The 19,891-nt window shown below is 40.0% G+C and overlaps 2 protein-coding genes across 2 annotated transcripts in view; one reads left to right on the top strand and one right to left on the bottom strand.

Annotated features, from left to right (window-relative positions):
• The window catches only part of Ncbp1 (nuclear cap binding protein subunit 1, 80kDa), a 35,256-nt gene extending 27,663 nt beyond the window's left edge, over window positions 1–7,593 (top strand). The window contains 7 exon segments of the mRNA XM_013023327.1: window positions 1,136–1,238; window positions 1,812–1,905; window positions 2,951–3,054; window positions 4,504–4,618; window positions 4,895–5,023; window positions 5,922–6,035; window positions 7,062–7,593. Coding sequence (XP_012878781.1) covers window positions 1,136–1,238; window positions 1,812–1,905; window positions 2,951–3,054; window positions 4,504–4,618; window positions 4,895–5,023; window positions 5,922–6,035; window positions 7,062–7,175 — 773 coding nt within the window. The 3' untranslated portion in view covers window positions 7,176–7,593.
• Window positions 7,594–10,389: 2,796 nt separating this feature from the next.
• Window positions 10,390–19,891, bottom strand: part of Xpa (xeroderma pigmentosum, complementation group A) — a 20,737-nt gene continuing 11,235 nt past the window's right edge. Inside the window, exons 3-6 of the mRNA XM_013023248.1 lie at window positions 18,443–18,548; window positions 15,284–15,449; window positions 13,347–13,464; window positions 10,390–10,969 (exon numbers count right to left, since the gene is read on the bottom strand). Of these exons, the coding sequence (XP_012878702.1) occupies window positions 10,821–10,969; window positions 13,347–13,464; window positions 15,284–15,449; window positions 18,443–18,548 (539 nt within the window). The 3' untranslated portion in view covers window positions 10,390–10,820. The remainder of the gene's footprint in view (window positions 10,970–13,346; window positions 13,465–15,283; window positions 15,450–18,442; window positions 18,549–19,891) is intronic.

The raw sequence follows: 19,891 nt of genomic DNA, 5'->3' as shown, positions 1-19,891 counted from the left end.
TCTTGAGTAGCTAGGATTACAGGCATGAGCCTTGAGTGCAATCTCTAAGGCCAGCACAAAAGAGAGCAAGAGAATAATATATTGGAGATACAGTTTAGTGGTAGAGCACTTGCTAAACATATGCAAAACCCTAGGTTTGATCTCTAGTACTATGTGTGCTATGTCCTAAACCTATGAAGTAAAAATATACCTTGATAGTTCATGACTGTAACGCATTCCCTCCCTTCACCATACAGAGATCCTAAATGGAAAGGCTTTGTATGTTACTAGATGGATATTTTCTCCAGATATTACTAAGCTGCTGTAGTAATAACGTTTACTGAACGTATACCATGTAACTTAAACCAGATTCCTAATTTTTTTTCTAGCCAAGGATAGGAAAATTGACTTTTAAGTTTACTTGAATTAATAAATGAATAAAAAAAGTGATGAGATAGACTTATCACATATTAAAACATACTGTGAAATGCTTAGTTGGCTACTGGGGCAAGTTTATAACCATTGGTGAGGGACTACATGTAGGTGTGTGTGAGTCAACATAATGATAATAAATTTACACATTGTCAGACATCCTGAGACATAGGCTTGTTTCCTGTTTTTATTTTTATTAAATATATTAGCCGGGCACCAGTGGCTTACACCTATAGTCTTAGCTATTCAGGATGCTGAGATTCTTATCTCTAATTAATCACAGAAAAAGCCAGAAGTGATACTATGGCTCAAGTGGTAGAACACTAGCCTTGAGCAAAAAGGAGCTCAGGGACAGTGCCCAGGCCCAAAGGCCAAGAGCCAGAACTGGCCAAAAAATGTGTGTGTGTGTATGTGTGTACATATATGTAGTCGTCATATAGAATATATAATAAGAAAATCTTTTTTAAAAATAAATGTATCATATAGAAAAGTAATATAGAGAAGTAATTCCATAAAACCAGAAATTGGGATTATGATTGGTTTTACATTTTGAGCAATTGAAATCAGTAATGATCTTCATTGTTTATTATTACTGAAAGACAGTACATGAATGTGTGACTTAGCATTTGGATATTAGCATGCCACTTGTTTAGCATTCCAGATGCAGCACTAAGGAATTGCTTATATTTACTTTTTTTTTCTTTTACTGTGCAATTCTTTTCAGATGAAGGGTTCAGTTTTAACCCATTGAAAATAGAGGTCTTTGTACAGACTCTGCTTCATTTGGCATCCAAATCATTCAGCCACTCCTTCAGTGCTCTTGCAAAGTAAGTACAAGCCAATAGTAATTTTTGCCTAAAGTTGTCAAATATGAAGATCTTAACATTGATACCATTTCATACAGAGCAATGTGATTTGTGGTAGCTAAAATCTACCCCATGACTTCTGTCTGTATGTACATTCATATAGACATTGAGAGAAGCTGGTAAAGACCAGATCCTCAGGCAGTCATTGATACTGTCAAAAATTCAGAGGTCAAACTTATCGTCTAAAGACACATCTTTATAGCTTGTTAGAGTCTGAAAAAGAGAGCATGTAGATATTCCTTTTTCAAGATTCTGTGCAGTTGGAAGTGGTGCTGTGGCTCAAATGGTAGAGCAATAGCCTGGAGCTGGAGAGCTGAGGGATAGCGCCAAGCCCAGAGTTCAAGCCCCACGACCAACAAAAAAAAAAAGATTCTGTGTAGCTTCTGTGCAAACTGAATTCCTAATCATAACTTGTACATCTGTGAAAGGATGTGGCTAATATTTGGTTCTTTTCCATTTATATATTGTATTTATATTGAGTAACTCTGAAGACATTAAAATGCCTAATGATGTTTTTCCTCCATTATCCAAAAGGTTTCATGAAGTCTTCAAAACCCTAGCAGAGAGTGATGAGGGGAAGCTACATGTGTTGAGAATTATGTTCGAGGTTTGGAGGAACCATCCACAGGTAACAGTTACTTAATTAGATATACAGAGGCCCAGATAAAGTGATAAATTAAATTCTGTTCTGCCTATTGACTGTTTTTCAAATCTATAAATTTTTAGGAGTTACGGGAGTAATAGTACTTGATGCATTCTTTAAAGATTTGTTTTTGAACTATAATGATCTCCACATTTTAATATTCATTAAGAGTATTTGTTACTTGGTAGAATCTACAAGTTTGTGTAGTGTATCCAGTTTCTACAACAAGACCTGAGTTTCTGATGCCTTAACATACTATTTAAATACTGTATTGTATATATAGAAATGAATTCTTAAAACTACTGGTCAAGGAAGTGGCGCTGTGGTTCAAGCTGTAAGTAAAGCGTGCAGGCCCAGGCCCAGAGTTTAAGCCCCACAACTGATCAAACTGATCAGTTTCTTTACGTGTGTGTGTGTGTGTGTGTGTGTGTGTGTGTGTGTGTGTAAAGAGTCACAAAACTACTGGTCAAACTGATCAGTTTCTTTACGTGTGTGTGTGAGTGTGTAAAGAGAGTCAGTCTTGGGCCTTGAAGTTAGGCTCTGGGCACCATCTCTGAGCTTTTTGTGCTAAAGGCTAGTACTCTACCACTTTGAGCCACAGCTCCACTTCTGGTTTTCTGGTAGTTAGAGATAAGAGTCTCATGGACTTTCCTGCCCAGGCTGGCTTTGAACTACCACCATCAGACCTCAGTCTCCTGAGCCACCAGTGCCTGACAAAAATTATTTTTGCCAGTCCTGGGGCTTGAACTCGGGGCCTTAGCACTGTCCCTACACTTCTTTTGATCAAGGTTAACCACACCGCCACTTCCAGCTTTTTGTTCTTATGTGGTACTAAGGAATCAAACCCAAGGTTTCATGCACTAGGCATTCTACCACTAAGCCACCTTCCCAGCCTAAAAATAAATTCTTTATAAACCTTCATATTTTACTTTAAGAGAAGCATTATTTTGTGTTATAAGTAGTAGTATTTTGTGCTATTTGTGCAAGTGTTATTTTGGCTGCTTATGATGGCCTAATTCTCTCATTGTAGATGATTGCCGTGCTGGTTGATAAGATGATTCGCACACAGATTGTTGACTGTGCTGCAGTAGCAAATTGGATCTTCTCTTCAGAGCTGTCCCGTGACTTTACAAGGTTTGGACCAGAATTTGGAGCTCATATAAGAGACCTCGTGTATATCAATTCTTAGAAAATATGAACTTTGTAAATAATTCATACAACCTAGTAATGGTTCTTACTTGTGAAAGTTTACAATCTATAGCTGATCGGGACTGAAACATTAGCTGACATACTTACAGTTCATTTGTTGGTCACTGTACTACCACCATTCTATTGTACAGAATATGAAAATGACACAGTTTAAGTAGCTTGTCCAAAGTGACACAACTAAATTCAGACTCAGACACACTGAAATTGCTCCAGTGCTCAAGAGCTTTAGCTGTTCTAACACCTAGCTAAGCACCAATATTTCCAACTCTTCCAAGCTTTCCCTGACCTCTCCCTGAGTTAAAGTATGCTGCTCAATCCTATCTTCTGACATCTAGACTTGGAGTTTTAGGAAGAGAATGTTTTATTCTCCTCCTAAGCTGTAATATAGTCAAAATTTGTGAAGGAAGTACTACTCTGTATTGTGCCCTGCCTAGTTTATAAAAGGAAAGAAAGGAAGGAAGGAAGGAAGGAATGGGGAAGAGAGAAAAAGAGGGAGGGAGAGAGAAAGAAAAAAAGAAAGAGAGGAAGGAAAGGAAGGAAGGAAAAGAAGGGCCATTTATGCAGCAAACATTTTAAATCACCTTTGAGGTGATCCTTATATTTGATCTCTTTCCTAATTAGGTAGCTGACAAAAATGTTTATCTCATTCTTAAACCCATAGTCCATTGTCAACTAATGAGTTTCTTGGATGTTCCATGAGAACTGGCTGAGTGCATTAGCTGAACAGTGTGACATCACAGTGAGTCCCAGTGAGGAAAGTTCAACACTTTGTTTACATTTGAAGTGAGAACTACATTTGTTTTTCTTCCTGTTGTTAGTGTTTTCCTTAGTTTGCCACTTGCGTTCAGTGAATGTGTACACACACTGCTCATATCTAGTTATATATATTTAAGGAATAAGAGCGTGCCAGGGATGCAGCATTGCCCTCAGGGAGCTTACCTGAGTCTAATGGGTGGAAGTGGATGTGTCTACAATTTACAATAACAGGCAGTTTCTAAATGTTGCTCTAATTCTGCCTGAAGGAAGGAAGGCTATATCAGCCCTTAAGAATGAATAGGTTAGCTGGGCGCTAACCTATGGGTGGCTCATGCCTGTAATCCTAGCTACTCAGGAGACTGAGATCTGAGGATCACTGTTCAAAGCCAGCCCAGGCAGGAAAGTCCATGAGTCTCTTATGTCCAATTAATCACCAGAAAACTGGAAGTGGCACTGTGGCTCAAGTGGTAGAGTGCTTACCTTAAGCTGAAGAGCTCAGGGACAGTGCCCAGGCCCAGTGTTCAAGCCCCACTACCACAACAACAACAAAAAAAAGGATGAATAGGTTATCAACTTTGAGAGCTTTACATGCAATAACCAATGCCATATTACTTTAAGATTGTTTGTTTGGGAAATCTTGCACTCTACAATTCGCAAGATGAACAAACACGTTCTGAAGATCCAGAAAGAGTTAGAAGAAGCTAAAGAGAAACTGGCAAGGCAACATAAACGGGTAAGTCTTTTTTTTATTGTGAAGGTTATGTACAGAGGGGTTACAGTTACATAAGTAATTTCTTGTCAAACTTGTTACCCCTTCCCTCATTTTTCTCCTACTTTCCCTTCCCCTAAATGGGTAAGTCTTATATAGAGAAATTCTGGAGAATACTCAAAGATACTAAATTGATGGTGAAGTTGTAGAAGCAGAGGAGGAGGAAAAAGCAGGTAGTCTGTTGTTTGCTCTTGTCCTACATGATATACAGTGGATTTCTTAATATTTTCCTTTCTGCAGCGAAGTGATGATGACGATAGAAGCAGTGACAGAAAGGATGGGGCCCTTGAGGAGCAAATAGAAAGACTACAGGAAAAAGTAGAATCAGCACAAAGTGAGCAGAAGAACCTCTTCCTTGTCATATTTCAGGTAGGCTGGCTTGGAACATTGGTGTGCAAAAAAAAATCTATACCAAGTCAGACGCCAGTGGCTCACACCTGTAATCCTAGCTACTCAGGAGGCTGAGATCTGAGGATTGCAATTCAAAGCCAGCCCAGGCAGGAAAGTCTGTGAGACTCTTATGGCCAATAAACCACAAGTGGTAGAGCACTAGCCTTGAACTGAAGAACTGAGGGACAGCACCCAGGCCCAGAGTTCAAGCCCCATGACCAAAAAGAAAGAAAGAAAGAAATCTATACCATTTCTTTAGTTTTTTATTCATGTTGTTTCTGTTTTGTTTTTTGAGCCAAGGCTTTACAGTAGTTCAGATTGGCCTTGAACTTGTTATCCTCATGTCTCAGTCTCTAATAAGTGCTGGGATTACAGATGTATACCATCATACCTAGTAAAAATGTTGCTTTGATCATAAAAGGAATATATGTTCATTTAGAAGAGCTTAAGATATAAAAATTCACAAAGGAAATAAAGTGTCACCACTCGGAATCTACCATATTTATCTCTGAGGTCTGTGCTATTACTTAGCACTTAAAATTCCTATCCATGTTTAATTATTTACTATTGATTATTTAGATGATTGCTATACTTCCTATGGACATTTTTGGGTACAGATGCCTTTTAATACTACCAAGAGTCAGGAAGTAATATTGCAAGAATAATTTAGACATTATTTTCTATATTACCAAGAAGGATGTACCAACTCAAAATTATTACTGGTCTTCCTTTTTAGGTGGACAGTATTCAGTGAATCATGAAAGGCAAAAGTACAGTATAGACTAAGTGGTATAAGCAGTACTTTTAGGGCCCTTAGTTATTAGTTTATTTCTGAAATGTAAGGTTCTCCGTCTAATACTTCATTTGTCCTTTCTAGCGTTTTATCATGATCTTGACTGAGCACTTGGTACGATGTGAAACCGATGGGACCAGTATATTAACTCCGTGGTATAAGAACTGTATAGAGAGACTCCAGCAGATCTTCCTACAGGTTTGAGAACTGCTTTGAGTAGATGACAAACACTATTCTCAGCTACAAAGGTTTCCTATTTTTTTTAAGAAAAATCTTCATCAGGCTAGGGATATGGCTCAGAGGTGAAATATTTGCCTACCATGCACAAAGCTGTCAGTAATCTCCAGCACTAAAAAAAGAAAACGAATAAATCCTTATAAAATTTGCCAGACTCTGTAGACTCTTCAACAGCTACTATTATGCATCAGAATATTTAGGCTTAAATTGGCTTTATATCATTCAAACCCTAACTGCTATTTTCCATTGCTAGGGAGCCAGCTGTAATCTAAACTGTAGAGGGAAACATGTAAGGGAACAATAATTTTATAGGTAATTAAATGTCACAATAGCTGATAAACAGTGCCTATAGAAGTCAAAGTAAGCTGAGGTCTCTGTAGAAACAAAATGCCAACACTGCTCTTAGTTATCCTGACATTAAAGATGTATAAGAGAGAGGAGCTGACCTTCAGGCAATGTCCATTTATTTTACAAAAGTCATTAATGCAGAAGCCTTTTTTAAAGTTCAATCCTTTTAAGCTTCCCAATAGAAATTCCCTATTTTTCAGTTACTGATAATTAAAAAGCTTTGACAGCCCCTGGTCATGTACAAATATTCAAATATATTTGAGTCTACCTACAGCAAATAGGCATGTTTTGGCTTCATAGCTCAGTCCTGCTGAGGCTGCTTTCTAACAAGTCACCATGTATGGGGAGACCCAGAAAAGCTGGTCTGTAGCAATAGCTGCAAGCACTGCCTTGCATCATGAACTGCATTTCCACAGAAACTCCTGAGGACTGAGATGCTTCAGCTACTAAGTATCCCTTTCCCCACTGCCTCTACTGTTTTGGAGACTTTATAGGAACCCATCACTCCTATCAGCAGGAACTGTTTTTGTTCCTACCTCTTTCCTTCCTTCCTCAGTATGGGTGGGCTGCCAAGGGACATTGTCTAGTAGATTGCTTATTTGCTTTTTCTGACCAGCACCCTGTTTTGTGTGTCCACAGCATCACCAAATAATCCAGCAGTACATGGTGACCCTGGAGAACCTGCTCTTCACCGCAGAGTTAGACCCTCACATCCTGGCTGTGTTCCAGCAGTTCTGTGCTCTTCAGGCCTAAGGATGACAATTTTCCCTCACGTTGAGATTTTTTTCTAATATCTTAAAATAATTTGTCTTATTTTTGATGGTTTGATGCTTGCTTTCTTGTAGCCTTTCATTTCTTAAAGGAAACAAAGGGGAAAGGGGAAGTGAGGGGTATTATGTTATCCTTACTTGCCTCTAACAGGCCAATATTTCTTAGTGACAATGTGATAATGACCGTGTTGTATTATATATGTGACAGACACAACTTTTTAGTGACCAGTTTGATATTTTCTCTCCTTAAGGCACAAAACAACAGGTTTGAGGTATGTGAAACAATAGAGGTTCAGCTTACAAAGTCATGGATAGAATGGTGAGCTTATTTCCAGGTAGCATAACTTGTCACAGCTCCTGGATATCCTAACATGGCTGAAATAAAACTAAAAATATGTTTTATAAACTTTGTTATTTCATTACTTATTATCTTAGTCTATTTTTAAATAGGTGGTTTCTTACTGAAGGCTCAGATACCTCCCTTAGTATTTTCTCTTCAAAATACTTTTCTTCCGTAGTACTTTAAAAACCCTACTTCTTTATATAGCAAAGTGTTACTATTTGGAGTCCACCTTCCAAATTTGCCTAAATTACCTGGGAAGCTCTAGAGTCATTTTAAAACACCATTATGTTTGAAACAGGTTTCTCCAGGTGGTTCCAGTTTGGGGAACCATTGTTTTATAGCATCTGGTCATTTGCCTACATGCACCTGAGGAACTAGAATTAGGTAGATTGGCTAAAACTGTTCTTAGAATTAGAAGTGGGTTTTGGCAATGGATTGTATTCAGATAACTTCATTCCTGAGCCTATTTGCTATATGACATCAAGGCTTAAATGAAATGAGGGTTTTGTAAAATAATAATGAATTACCTGAGACATTTCAAATTTCTAGGGTTTTTAAAATTCATTAACCTTACAAAAAATTACTGTTAATCTTACAACTTATTGGTGGTATTTTTGTGCATTTGTACAAGATAGATATCTTTTTCCTAATTACATCCGAAGTTCGTGATGCATTAAGTCCTTTCCATATTTGAGCAATATGGTTAGTCACTGTACCATAAATCTTAATAAAAGGATACAGAATCAAGTCCATTCATTGGAAGGGAATTTCTAGGGTTTTTGTTTTGTTGGGGGGGGGGGGTTGGGTTCATCATGGGGATTGAACTCAGTCTGGGCGCTGTCCCTGAGCTCTTTTACTCAAGGCTAGCACTCTACCACTTTGAGTCACAGCTCCACTTCCAGTTTCCTATTGGTTAATTGGAGATAAGAATCTCACAGACTTTTCTGCCTGGGCTAGATTTGAACCATGATCCTCAGAGCTCAACTTCCTGAGTAGCTAGGTTTAGGATTAGGATTACACCAGTACCCAGCAGTGTCTAGGATTTTTAAATATACCGTTTAATTCAGTCAATAAGTATTCAATAGATCAATGTTGCTTGGCAAGTTACAAGAAAGAGAACCAAACGCAGGTTGTTGGCTAAATATTCTGATGACACAATTCTTCTCCCCATTGCTTAAGCAACTGGTTTCTGTCCTCAAAAAGCAAAAAGACAACTATCTTAAAGCACTGGTAACTTTGCCTTGAACTGTATTGTAATCCTTTTCACAGTACACAAGTCTGGCTAGTTACACATTCTAGAGATATTTATAGTTTTCATTTCCTTCCAGTTAATCCTCTTTTCATGTGTAATGGTTGCTTCTGACAACTTCATGCCGTGGCCGTGCTCTGTCCCTGTCTAGCAAGCTACGGGTATGGTAAAACTGAACTAGGGATTAAATTTTGAAGAAGTAAAAGAGCAGATGTTCAATAGTTGCTAGTGAAGCTTACATAGACAAAAATAGCCTGTCACACATACCATGCAATAAACTAAATTCTGTTAAATTATCCTTATGCCATTTAGCATGATTGTATTAGGTCCTTTTTATACCTTTAAAAATGAAGATGGGAGAAGCCATTCCATCCTGGTAGAGCAGATTTGACTTGGGTGTATCTGGATACCAAGATTAACTTAAATTGAATGAAGTTAATGGACTGATGAAATAAACCTCAGATAGATAAATCTCAATATTGGCCTTGGCTCATTATGTAGAGGACTATTATAATTCAGATTTAAGATTCATCATATTAAATCTTAAATAGTACTCCAAGAGATTCTGATTATTTGACATAAAAAACAGGCCCAATGAAGAAAGTTGTCCAGGGGCCAGAGCCAGGAAGTGGAACTTGAACTTGGATCCATTGGCTGAGAGCCCTTTGTCTCTCACTGTACACTGATGCTCCTCCCTCATAGCCTGAACCCCTGGTTAGTCTGCTGTCATCAGACCATAAGCTTCCCTCACACACATACACAAATCTGGCTACCCATTCAAAGTCCATTTTTACTGAGTTTTAATGTTTATAACACATGAAAAAAAAGACCTGCTTGAAAAATACATTGACCATTTCTGTGTTGAACTTTTATATCCAGAACAATTAATAATATAGTCCCAAGAACCTAATTACTTGAGTTTGGCTTGGTTTAAGTTTGGGTTTTCTCCAAGTATAATTCCCAATGGCTAGTCTAGAAAGATGTAAATGTATAAACTTCTTGTTTCTCCTGTTTAGAGTGGAGAGATACTGATATCAAACAACAATTTGAAATATCCAGTCTGTTTCAACTTGAATTTCATCAAAATAATGATGCCTAAATCCTTTAACTGCACTTTTGTAATCCTTTTGATAGGACTGAGAAAATCTTTTTAAACTTTGCCAAATGTCTGGGGTGAAATTGCTACTAAATAAGAAAACAGGAAGTTGTCTCTCCCCCCAACTCCTCCCCCCTCCCACCCCAAATTAAATGAGAATACCTGTAAGGCACTTGGCAGTACTTTGGATAAACTTAGTTTTAGAGATAGCTGTTTTCCTTTTCAACACAGCATTTCAGAAGAGCTGTCTATAAAACCCTCTGGCAACGGGCTCTGAGAGTGCAGAAAATATGGTTTACTGTTTATTCCTATTGTATGTACATCAGCATTTTTTCCAGCAATGGTTCCTCCCTCTTCAGGACAGAAGTAGTTGTTGGGTGCTGGTGGCTCACAACTAACTATAACCCTAACTACTACGCAGGAGGCTCTGAGGATCATGATTCAAAACCAGCCCAGCAGACAAATCCAAGAGACTCATGTCCAGTTAACCATCAAAAGGCTAGAAGTGGAAGCATGGGCCTGAAGTTCAAGTCCCAGTACTGGCACCAAAAATAAAAGTAGTAGTCCCCAAAAACCTGACTTAAGAGACTGGTACAGTAATGTACCACCATCCTTATGGGTTGTGTCCAGTTTAGTCAGCTTTGGCCTTCATTGGAAGCTTTACCTCCTGCTATAGTCTAGGGTTTGCTTGTTCCTCAGTGTGAGCTCTGACCTGCTGCCTCTACCATTTGGCTCCCACAGACATCACCTCTTTCCTCAGCCAGTCGAGCTGAACCCTAACTAAAACTTGCATTTAAGGTGAAAGAACACCTGGTGAAGAATCACTTACAAAGTGTTTCATTTGTAAAGCCCACATTGTGAGTCTCAATGTAAAACAATTTAATTTTCCTTAAGTATAAAAGTCTGTTTTAAAAAAAAGGTCACTGATCTAAAAAGAAAATCACATCTTTTCATATGTCAGTTCGTGGCCACATACAGTACAGGTTTTGCGGTACATGTCATCGTCTAAGTTTTCTTCTGGTCCATACTCATGTTGATGAACAGCTGTTTCTCTTTTCCACACACTACTTCTTACTGCTCGCCGCAATTCTAAGAAAAAACAAGTTTCTTTGCTAAATCCAAAAATGAATCCAAGCTGTCAGCACATGTGCATATTTAAATTCTATGATACACCTTAATTTTACGACAGAAATCAAAGTTGATTACACATTTTCCTTTCTTACCTCACCTGCTTGCCTGTGAAATCACTGAAGTCATTGCTGGAGAGGGATGCAGTGAGAATCAGAAATGGGTGTAGAATGGGTAGTGGTTAGAAATGCAGCAAAAGAGAACAGGTAACAGCAGGGTACATGTGGACATGGAAAGGAAAACAGGATGCCACAGGAGCAAAGGAGGTCCACTAAGAGAAGGAAAGGGGAGTGTGACTTAAATCACATGTGTACAAGTCTGGAGTCCCTACTATAAGAGGCAAGTTACATGCAAGAAAACTAGAAAGTCAAGATCACCATTAGGTGCTGATGTGGCTTCATGTTAGCTCATACAGGTGATACTAGGTCTGTTGAGTTCTTCACTATAAAATGTCACATTATTTTAGTAATTGCCAATGACAACTTATTTTGCTTCATTTTATTCTGCAGGTAGGAAAACAGCAAACATAGCATGTGACAAGTATTTGGAACTTTTGGCCTATATGATACTAATGGCTTTTGCAGAATTTACACTGCACATTCCAACACTTTGTGCTCACTGGAAATGAACAAGATGGTGACTTCCCAGTTTCTCACTTACTAGAAACCAGCACCATCTGTCTACATTTCTCACCAGTGGTCTACCTAGCTCATCAATATTTGACAGTTCAACATATCGGTTTATAAGTACAATGAATCTTAATCAGTATTACCACTTCTCCCAACCCAACGCTTATCCTCAACTAACCAGGCAGAAAACTTTTAAAAGATTTGAAAGCTAGGTAGTGTGGCAGATGCTTATAATCCCAGTACTTTGGGGGCCAAGGCAGGAAGCGCCCTTGTTCATTACCACCCAGTACCTGTCACACTTCTGACACACTGGCTCTAGCACTTACAATGGCCCAGTGCCCAAAAGGAGAACACCTGAAACATTCTTGGGAGAGGTGGGAGGTAGATGGATGGATGGATTTATGGACTCATACACACATGGATGGATGAACAAACAAATTCAGAGACAAAAGAACCAAGAGTTGCATGGTGAAATAAATGCACTGATGGAGGAATGACTATATATGAAGAATTCCACTCAAAAAAAGCTTGGGTCCTGTTCCTACGTTTTATACATACCTTCCTGGAATGTATAAAATAAAAGTGCTCAGACCAACTAGCATCAGTTTATTCTAGCTGTAGCTGGATGTGGCACAAGCCTAAAGTCTCAGTACTCGGTTCACAGAAGCAGAAAGGTCATGATGTCAGGACCCACCCAAGAAAAGTTAGTTGAGATCTGTCTCCAAAAAAAAAAGTTCCTTTTAGTCTAATGAGAATTGGCATGAGGCTGGGAAGGTGGCTCAATGGTAAAGTGCTTGCCTTTCATGCATGAGGCCCTGGGTTCGATTCCTCAGCACCACATAAGCAAAAAGAAAAAAGCCGGAAGTGGCACTGTGGCTCAAGTGGTAGAGTGCTAGCCTTGAGCTGAAGAGCTGAGGGACAGCGCCCAGGCCCAGAGTTCAGGCTCCACAACTGGACCCCCCCCCAAAAAAAAAAGAGAATTGGCATGATTTTTCATTTGAAGCAATTAGAAACGTTTATTGGTGAGCCTTTTTTTTTCCTCCTTAATGTGTGTCAATCCTGGGGCTTTAACTCAGGGCTTGGGCACTGTCCCTGAGCTTTTATGCTCATGGCTAGGGCTCTACCACTTGAGCCATAGCTACACTTCTGGGTTTTGGGTGGTAAATTGGTAAATCTGGTGCCCAGCTTAAGTACTATTTTTTTTCTCACACTTGATCATATATCATGCAGCTGGGTGCTGGTGGCTCATGCCTGTAATCCTAACTCGTCAGGAGGCTGAGATTGAGGTCCAATTAAGCACACACACACACAAAAAAAAAAAAAAAAAATCCAGAAATGGTGCTGTGGTTCAAGTGGAAAACGCTAACCTTGAGCAAAAATAGCTCAGGCCCATACTTCAAGCTCCAGGACTGACAGACAGAGACAGAGAAAGACATTTAAATGTCAAATTTTAAATTTTAGGTGTCAAGTTCTTAACCAGGGATACCATCCTTTTCCCGGCACCATTTGTATATATAAAAACGATTTACATTAGCATGGTGGTGTGAAACCCAGTATGAGGAAGTTGAGTTGCCAAACTTTAACCTACTTACTTGAAGGCAAACTTTAAGTCATTCAATCTATGGGTAGCATTGTCTTAAAAAAAAAAAACCCTAAAGGCTTTCTGCTACTTTGTAAAACCCCATCATGACACAAGATGGGCCACTCACCTTTCACTTTCTTATCGAACTTCTTCTGTTTCATTTTTTCTCGGTTTTCCTGTCGCACTTCCTTTGCTTCTTCCAGTGCTTCCTGACTCCCCCAAACTTCGAGAGACCTCTTCACAATCTACAAGACAGCACACAATGAAGTTCCCTTTGCACAGATTATTAAATTAGTTATCAAGCACACAGCTATCGAAGAGTCATCTGTCTCAAGTACAGATTTACTTACTGGAAACTAAGTATTTCAAATGTGAACAATATGAAACTAATAACATCTTAGAAACTGCCCTCTTGCTTTTAGGAATTAGAATTTAGTTGTTGCCAGTAACTCATGCCTGTAATCCTAGCTACTAAGGTTAAGATCTGAGCATCAGGGTTTGAAGCCAGCCTGGGAAGGAAAGCCCGTAAGACTATTTCCAATTAACAAAAGCCAGGAGTGGAGCTACGGCTCAACTGATAGAGTGCTAGCCTTAAGCAGAAGAACTCAGGGATAGCATCCAAGCCCTGATTTCAAACCATCAAAAGAAAGAAGGGAGGAGAGGGAAAATTAAAATATGACTGCAATGATTGATATTTTGGTTCCCTTAACATATTATGAGTATATCCCAAGCTTAATTCATTTTGTCCACACACAGAGACATACACATTCTGGTGGCACTGGGTTTGTTGAGTCACACCTTAGCTCTTTTTGCTTTAGTTTTTTTTTTTTTTTGGGGGGGGGTTCCGGTCATGGGGCCTGAACTCTGGGCCTAGGCACTGTCCCTCAGCTCTTCAGCTCAAGGCTAGCGCTCTACCACTTAAGCCACAGTGCCACTTCGGGCTTTTTTCATTTTACTTATGTTGTGCTGAGGGAGCGAACCCAGGGCCTCAGGCATGCAAGACAAGCGCTCTACCACTGAGCCATCTTCCCAGCCCCTGCTTTAGTTATTTCTTGAATAGAGTCTTATGTTTATGCCTTGTCCATCCTGGCCTGAGATCGTCCTATTCTTTTTTTTTTTTTCTTTTTTTGCCAGTCCTGGTCAATGTCCCTGAGCTTCTTTTGCTCAAGGCTAGTACTCTACTTGAGCCACAGCACCACTTCAGGCTTTTTCTGTTTATGTGGTACTGAAGAATCAAACCCAGGGCCTCATGCATGCTAAGCAAGTACTGTACCACTAAACCACATTCCCAGCCCTTCCTGTTCTTGTGTAACTGGGGTGACAGGTGTCTATCACCACATTCAGCTTTCATTGGATGAGATGGGGTCTTGCTAGTAATTCTTTGCCTGGGCTGATCTTAAATGGCTATCCTCCCAATTTCTGCCTCCAGAATAGCTAGTATTAAGACACAAGCCATATGCACCTAGGTATATTCTGTATTCTCTTAAAAAGAGTAGAGGTATATAATTCAAAGTCTTAAAATTAGAAGGAAGACTTAGAACGTAAAAGGCCCCTAGACTTCCATCTCCAAAATAACCAGTAAAAAACTGAACTGGAAGTATGGCTCAACTAGATAAGTGCTAGCTGAGCAAGCCAGCCAAGTAAGAGTGCAAGGCCCCTGAGTTCAAGTACTGGGAAAAAAAACTTGTTTTGTTTTTGGTTTTTTTTGTGTGTGGAGGACTGTGGGATGGGGAGGAGAATGAAGTATCACTCTTAAATCAGAACCATACAAACCTTACCCACCACCTACATATTTGTTCCAAAATGCTACAGCAAAAGGCAAAATAAGAAAATATGGCTACTAAATATCATTACACATGACTATGATGTATATGCCAAACAAGAAAGAGACCTTTCCACTCTGTAAGCAAAATGAGAACAAACTAGAAGTAGTTTTTGTTAAAAATTTCATGAGGGGTTGGGAATATCACAGTGATAGAGTGCTTGCCTAGTGTGCATGAGGCCTTGGGTTCAATTCCTCAGTACTACATAATTTCTTTCTCATGAATACAACTTATTGAAGACCTGCAGTTTTAGGTAGAGCTTCATATCACCCCACTGTGCATGATGAGGATTCTTCTTCACAATGAACTTCAGAGCTGGTTCTCTTTTTTCCAAATCACAGTCTTTCAGAAGGTATTCTTGCTTTGCTTCTGTTTTTGTTATAAGCTTGTGTTTATCATCAGCATCTCTGAAAACAGATTAAAGTCCATTATATAAATTATTTTAAATAAACTAAGTTTTCATATAACCCAGCAATCCAGGGGAATGCACACCAGAAAGACATAAAACACTTCTTCCTAGCTGTAATTCTCCTAGCACAAAAATTCTAACATAAATACTTCATCTTTTACTTATTCTTAAGTTACCTAACAATTTAAAGTTGCTCTTTCTCCTGAGTTTGAAATTACTTAGAATAGTAGACCAAATGTGAGAAAAAGAAAATACAAAATAAATTCCAAGGTCAAGATGACCTGTGTGGTTCAATCTCAGTGCAGCTGGTGTCCAGCTGGTTCTGGATGTTGTCAAAAGCCAGGTAAAATCAGAGACAGAGTCAACTACACAGGCCCCATTCGTTTGTTTACCATCCATTTACCAGGTACTCTTCAAGGGATATAGTCTTGCTTTAAGAACTGCATAAAGCTTTGTCTTAATGAGGCTTACATTCTAGATAGAAGTCAGTCAAGCATAATGACAGGTTGAAATGCGATAGGAAAAAGAGCACAGTGAAGGATAGATATTCTCAGATAGGAAGTAATCAGAGAAGTCTGCAGGGGACCACATGAGCACAGCCCTGCGAAGTCTGGGCAACAGCACACCCTAGCAGAAGGGAGGGCAGGCAAGTGCTGATGCTCTGGGGCAGTACAAGATTCTAGAACTCAGAGAAAGGGGCAGGTGTAACCAGAATGCTTACAGTAAATGTGGAGGAGGAGGGGAGGGAGGAAAAGTCAGAGGCACACACAGGCCTCATAAGTGATGGTGATGACATCAATTGGGGCATTGGAGAGGGACTACTAGGGATACACAGTGGGGTAGGTCTGGCAGAGACCAGTTAAGAGGACAACACAGTGGTCCAGGAAGCGCTGATGGTGGACTGTATTATGTCAGTAGTGGGAGAGGGTGAGAAGGGAGTGGGTGTGGGATATGCCTTGAGCATAGCCAGATGGATTTGGAATTAAACAGAGTTCAGAAGAGAGAGCTAAGCAACAAAGCTGGCCATTACTAAGAGGAAAAGTACAGGCTGGGGAAGAGGGAAATCAAACTTTCCTATCACAAGACCTACCTAAAACTAGAAATAACTCTAAGGAAGCTACCAAGTAATTTGGAAGGGTAGATGAAAGGGAAAGGATGCATAGACTATTCTGTACTAAAATCATAATCTTCGAAGATGCCGTAACAGAATGGGGGTAAGGGGAAGTTGCATTCCTAATTAAGTTTAAACAAAAGAGTATTTTCCAGATTAATACACAACGTTTTTTTTTTGGGGGGGGGTTCGGTCCTGGGTCCTAAACTCTGGGCCTGGGCACTGTCCCTCAGTTCTTCAGCTCAAGGCTAGCACTCTACCACTTGAACCACAGCGCCACTTCCAGCTTTTTTCTTTTTACTTATATGGTGCTAAGGAATCGAACCCAGGGCCTCAAGCATGCAAGGCAAGCGCTCTACCACTGAGCCACCTTCCCAGCCCCTACACAACTTTCTTTAACCTGACATTAACAATCCCTGCATTTTCTCCTGTTCCTCAAAGCTGGAACAGGCCTCGAAAAAGAGTGGTCCTAGGACCACTGCACTGATGGGAAGTGAGTTCATAATAACTGGAGAGTTGGAACATGTCCAGCTCGTTACTGATCCTGGGAACCAGGGAAATCACTACCACAGTGTGTCCATTAGGGATTCCACTTAGCGACAAGCCATGGTGATGATGACTCTCCTGGTGTGCCCCCTATCCTGGGGAGGGACATCTAGTGCTATAGGTACAACAGAGGCCTTCAATGGGCAAAAGACACAAACTCGGGACTTGGCTAAGCAGACAGGAGAAATAGGTGCACCACAGACAGTAACGAGGATCATTCTAGGATGATATAAAAACGGATGCAGGAAGTGGCACTGTGGCTCAAGTAGTAGAGCACTCTCCTAGAGCTGAAGAGCTCGGGGACAGTGGCCAGTCCTAGAGTTCAAGCCTCATGACAGACAAAAAAAAAAAAAAGGATGCAGAGCATGGTGGTTCACATTCATAATCCCAGCACTTGGAAGATAGAGGCAAGAGAATGAACTCAAGGTCAGCCTCAGCTACATAGCAAGACCCTGCTTCAAAATACCAAGGGCTCAATCTTAAAACTGTTTACAAGTATAGTAAAACCCTCCTGGTTTTGATCCCCAGCACTGGTGAATAAATGAAAGCATGTATTAACATGTATTAACAAACTAGAAGAAGGAGAAAAAGATTGAGGGGAGAAAAGGGGAATGGAAAGGTATCTGAGCTTTCTTTCCTCTTACAAAGGCCCCACTCCTCTATCCAGGAAGCCTATATACACACTGAGATAAGAAAGAAACAGTATCCTTTGGACAGGCTGAAGAAAATGGTTATGAACTTGCTGCTGAGAGATGGAGTGAAAAAAAGGGAAACAGAAAGGAAAGAAAATTTCTTAGGTAGACTGGAGGCATTCTGTCTGTTCTATAGGGAATATCAGAAACCTGGATAAACCCAGGGTTCTATGTTTCTTTGGCAAAATGGAGACCACAAAAATGTTTGGTACCACCCCTAAAATAAAAACCATAATTTAAAAAATCAATTACTAAGAAAATAATACAAACAAATATAACTATTATTTTTCCCTGGTCCGCCACACAAATATTAGATTTTAGCAATTTAAAAATACCATCTGATAAAAAAATTAAAAAATAAAAAAAATAAAAATACCATCTGGCTTGTCCTCCCCACTACTCAGGAAGCTGAGGCAGAGCAACCTCAGCATGAACAACTTAGGAAAACCCTATATCAACATAAAGTACAAGAGGGCTGGGCATGTAGCTCAGTGGCAGAGTGGTTACCTAGCATGGGCCAGGGCCTGGTTCAATCACCAGAGCCGTTAAAAAATAAAATAGGAAGGAAGGGAAGAAAGAAGGGAGGAGGGTGAGGAAGAGGAGTGGAAAGGAGGAAGTGGGTACTAAAATAAAAATCAGTACCTGCAGTTATCACAGGTTGCCAAATCAAAGTGATTCATGAGATAAGAATCCATAAATTCTTTCCCACATTCTTCACATATTGTGTAATCAAATTCCATGACGGGCCCTACAGAAAAGAAGATGAGCTCTATAATTTTCCTTTCTTTTGTGACTACAACAGTATCTACTTTCTTTTTTGTTGCTTTGGGTTTTGGTAATTGGATATACTTTTTAATATTTTTATTTAGCATACATTTGTTGTACAAGAGGGGTTCATTGTTTTGTTTTGTTTTTTGTACCAGTCCTGGGGCTTGAACTCAGTGTGTGGGTGCTATCCCTAAGCTTCTGTACTTAAGTGCTCTAACACTTTGAGCCACAGCTCCATTTCCAGCTTTTTGAGAGTCAATTGGAGATAAAATGGACTTTCCTGTTCCAGCTAGCTTTGAACCATGATCCTCAGATCCCAGACTCCTAAGGAGCTAGGATTACAGACTTGATTTACTGGCACTAGGCTAAGATCGGTTTCTAAGCCTGGCCATTGTGACATTTCAGTTCATATATACCCTAATCAGCTTCACTGCCTCTACCATTCTCCCTCATCCCCCTCAAGACAATTTCAACAGGCTTCAATTGTTCTACTTTCATATATGCAAATAAAGTACTTTGGCCATGTTTATCCCTAGTTATCCTCTTTGTTTGCCCTTCCCCTTCCCACTGTGTCCCTCACTCAAGCTTGCTTTACTTTCCTGTCATTCATTTTTCCTTTGTGTGTGTGCATGTTACACTGATCACTCAGAAACTGGAAACACACTGCTCAAAGCCTTCGCTCTCTCCATGCATTCAGTCTTTTGTTTCCTTCATTTGTGCAGCTTATTACTGATAGAGGCTTAAGAGCTCTTATTTCTTAATGGTGGACAGTTCCTTACTGGCTGTCAACTTTATGGCCACAGTGTCCAAGTCTCTTCACCTTGAGGGTATGTGTATACAGAATGTTCTTAACAAACCATTAATCTTAGATAATAGATTCATATCCTTCTTTGTATGTCAGGTTAGGTCCAGTCGTGAGAGCCTGAACTCTGGGTCTGGGCACTATCCCTCAGCTCTTCAGCTCAAGGCTAGCGCTCTACCATTTGAGCCACAGCGCCACTTCTGGCTTTTTTCTTTTTGCTTATGTGGTGCTGAGGAATCGAACCCAGGGCCTCAAGCATGCAAGGCAAGCGTTCTACCACTGAGCCACCTTCCCAACCCCCTATATAACCTACTTTTTGTTGTTGTTGTTGTTGTTGGTCGTGGGGCCTGAACTCTGGGCTTGAGCACTGTCCCTCAGCAATTCTGCTAAAGGCTAGTGCCCTACCACTTGAGCCAAAGCACCACTTCCAGCTTTTTCTGCTTATGTGGTGCTGAGGAATCGAACCCAGGGCCTCATGCATGCAAGGCAAGCACTCTACCACCTTCCCAGCCCCCTATCTC

This window comes from Dipodomys ordii, unplaced genomic scaffold, assembly GCF_000151885.1.
Source record: "Dipodomys ordii isolate 6190 unplaced genomic scaffold, Dord_2.0 Scaffold67, whole genome shotgun sequence".
Lineage (NCBI taxonomy): Eukaryota > Metazoa > Chordata > Mammalia > Rodentia > Heteromyidae > Dipodomys > Dipodomys ordii.
The sequence above is the reverse complement of the archived record's forward strand: the minus strand, read 5'-3'. Positions and strand labels throughout refer to the sequence as shown.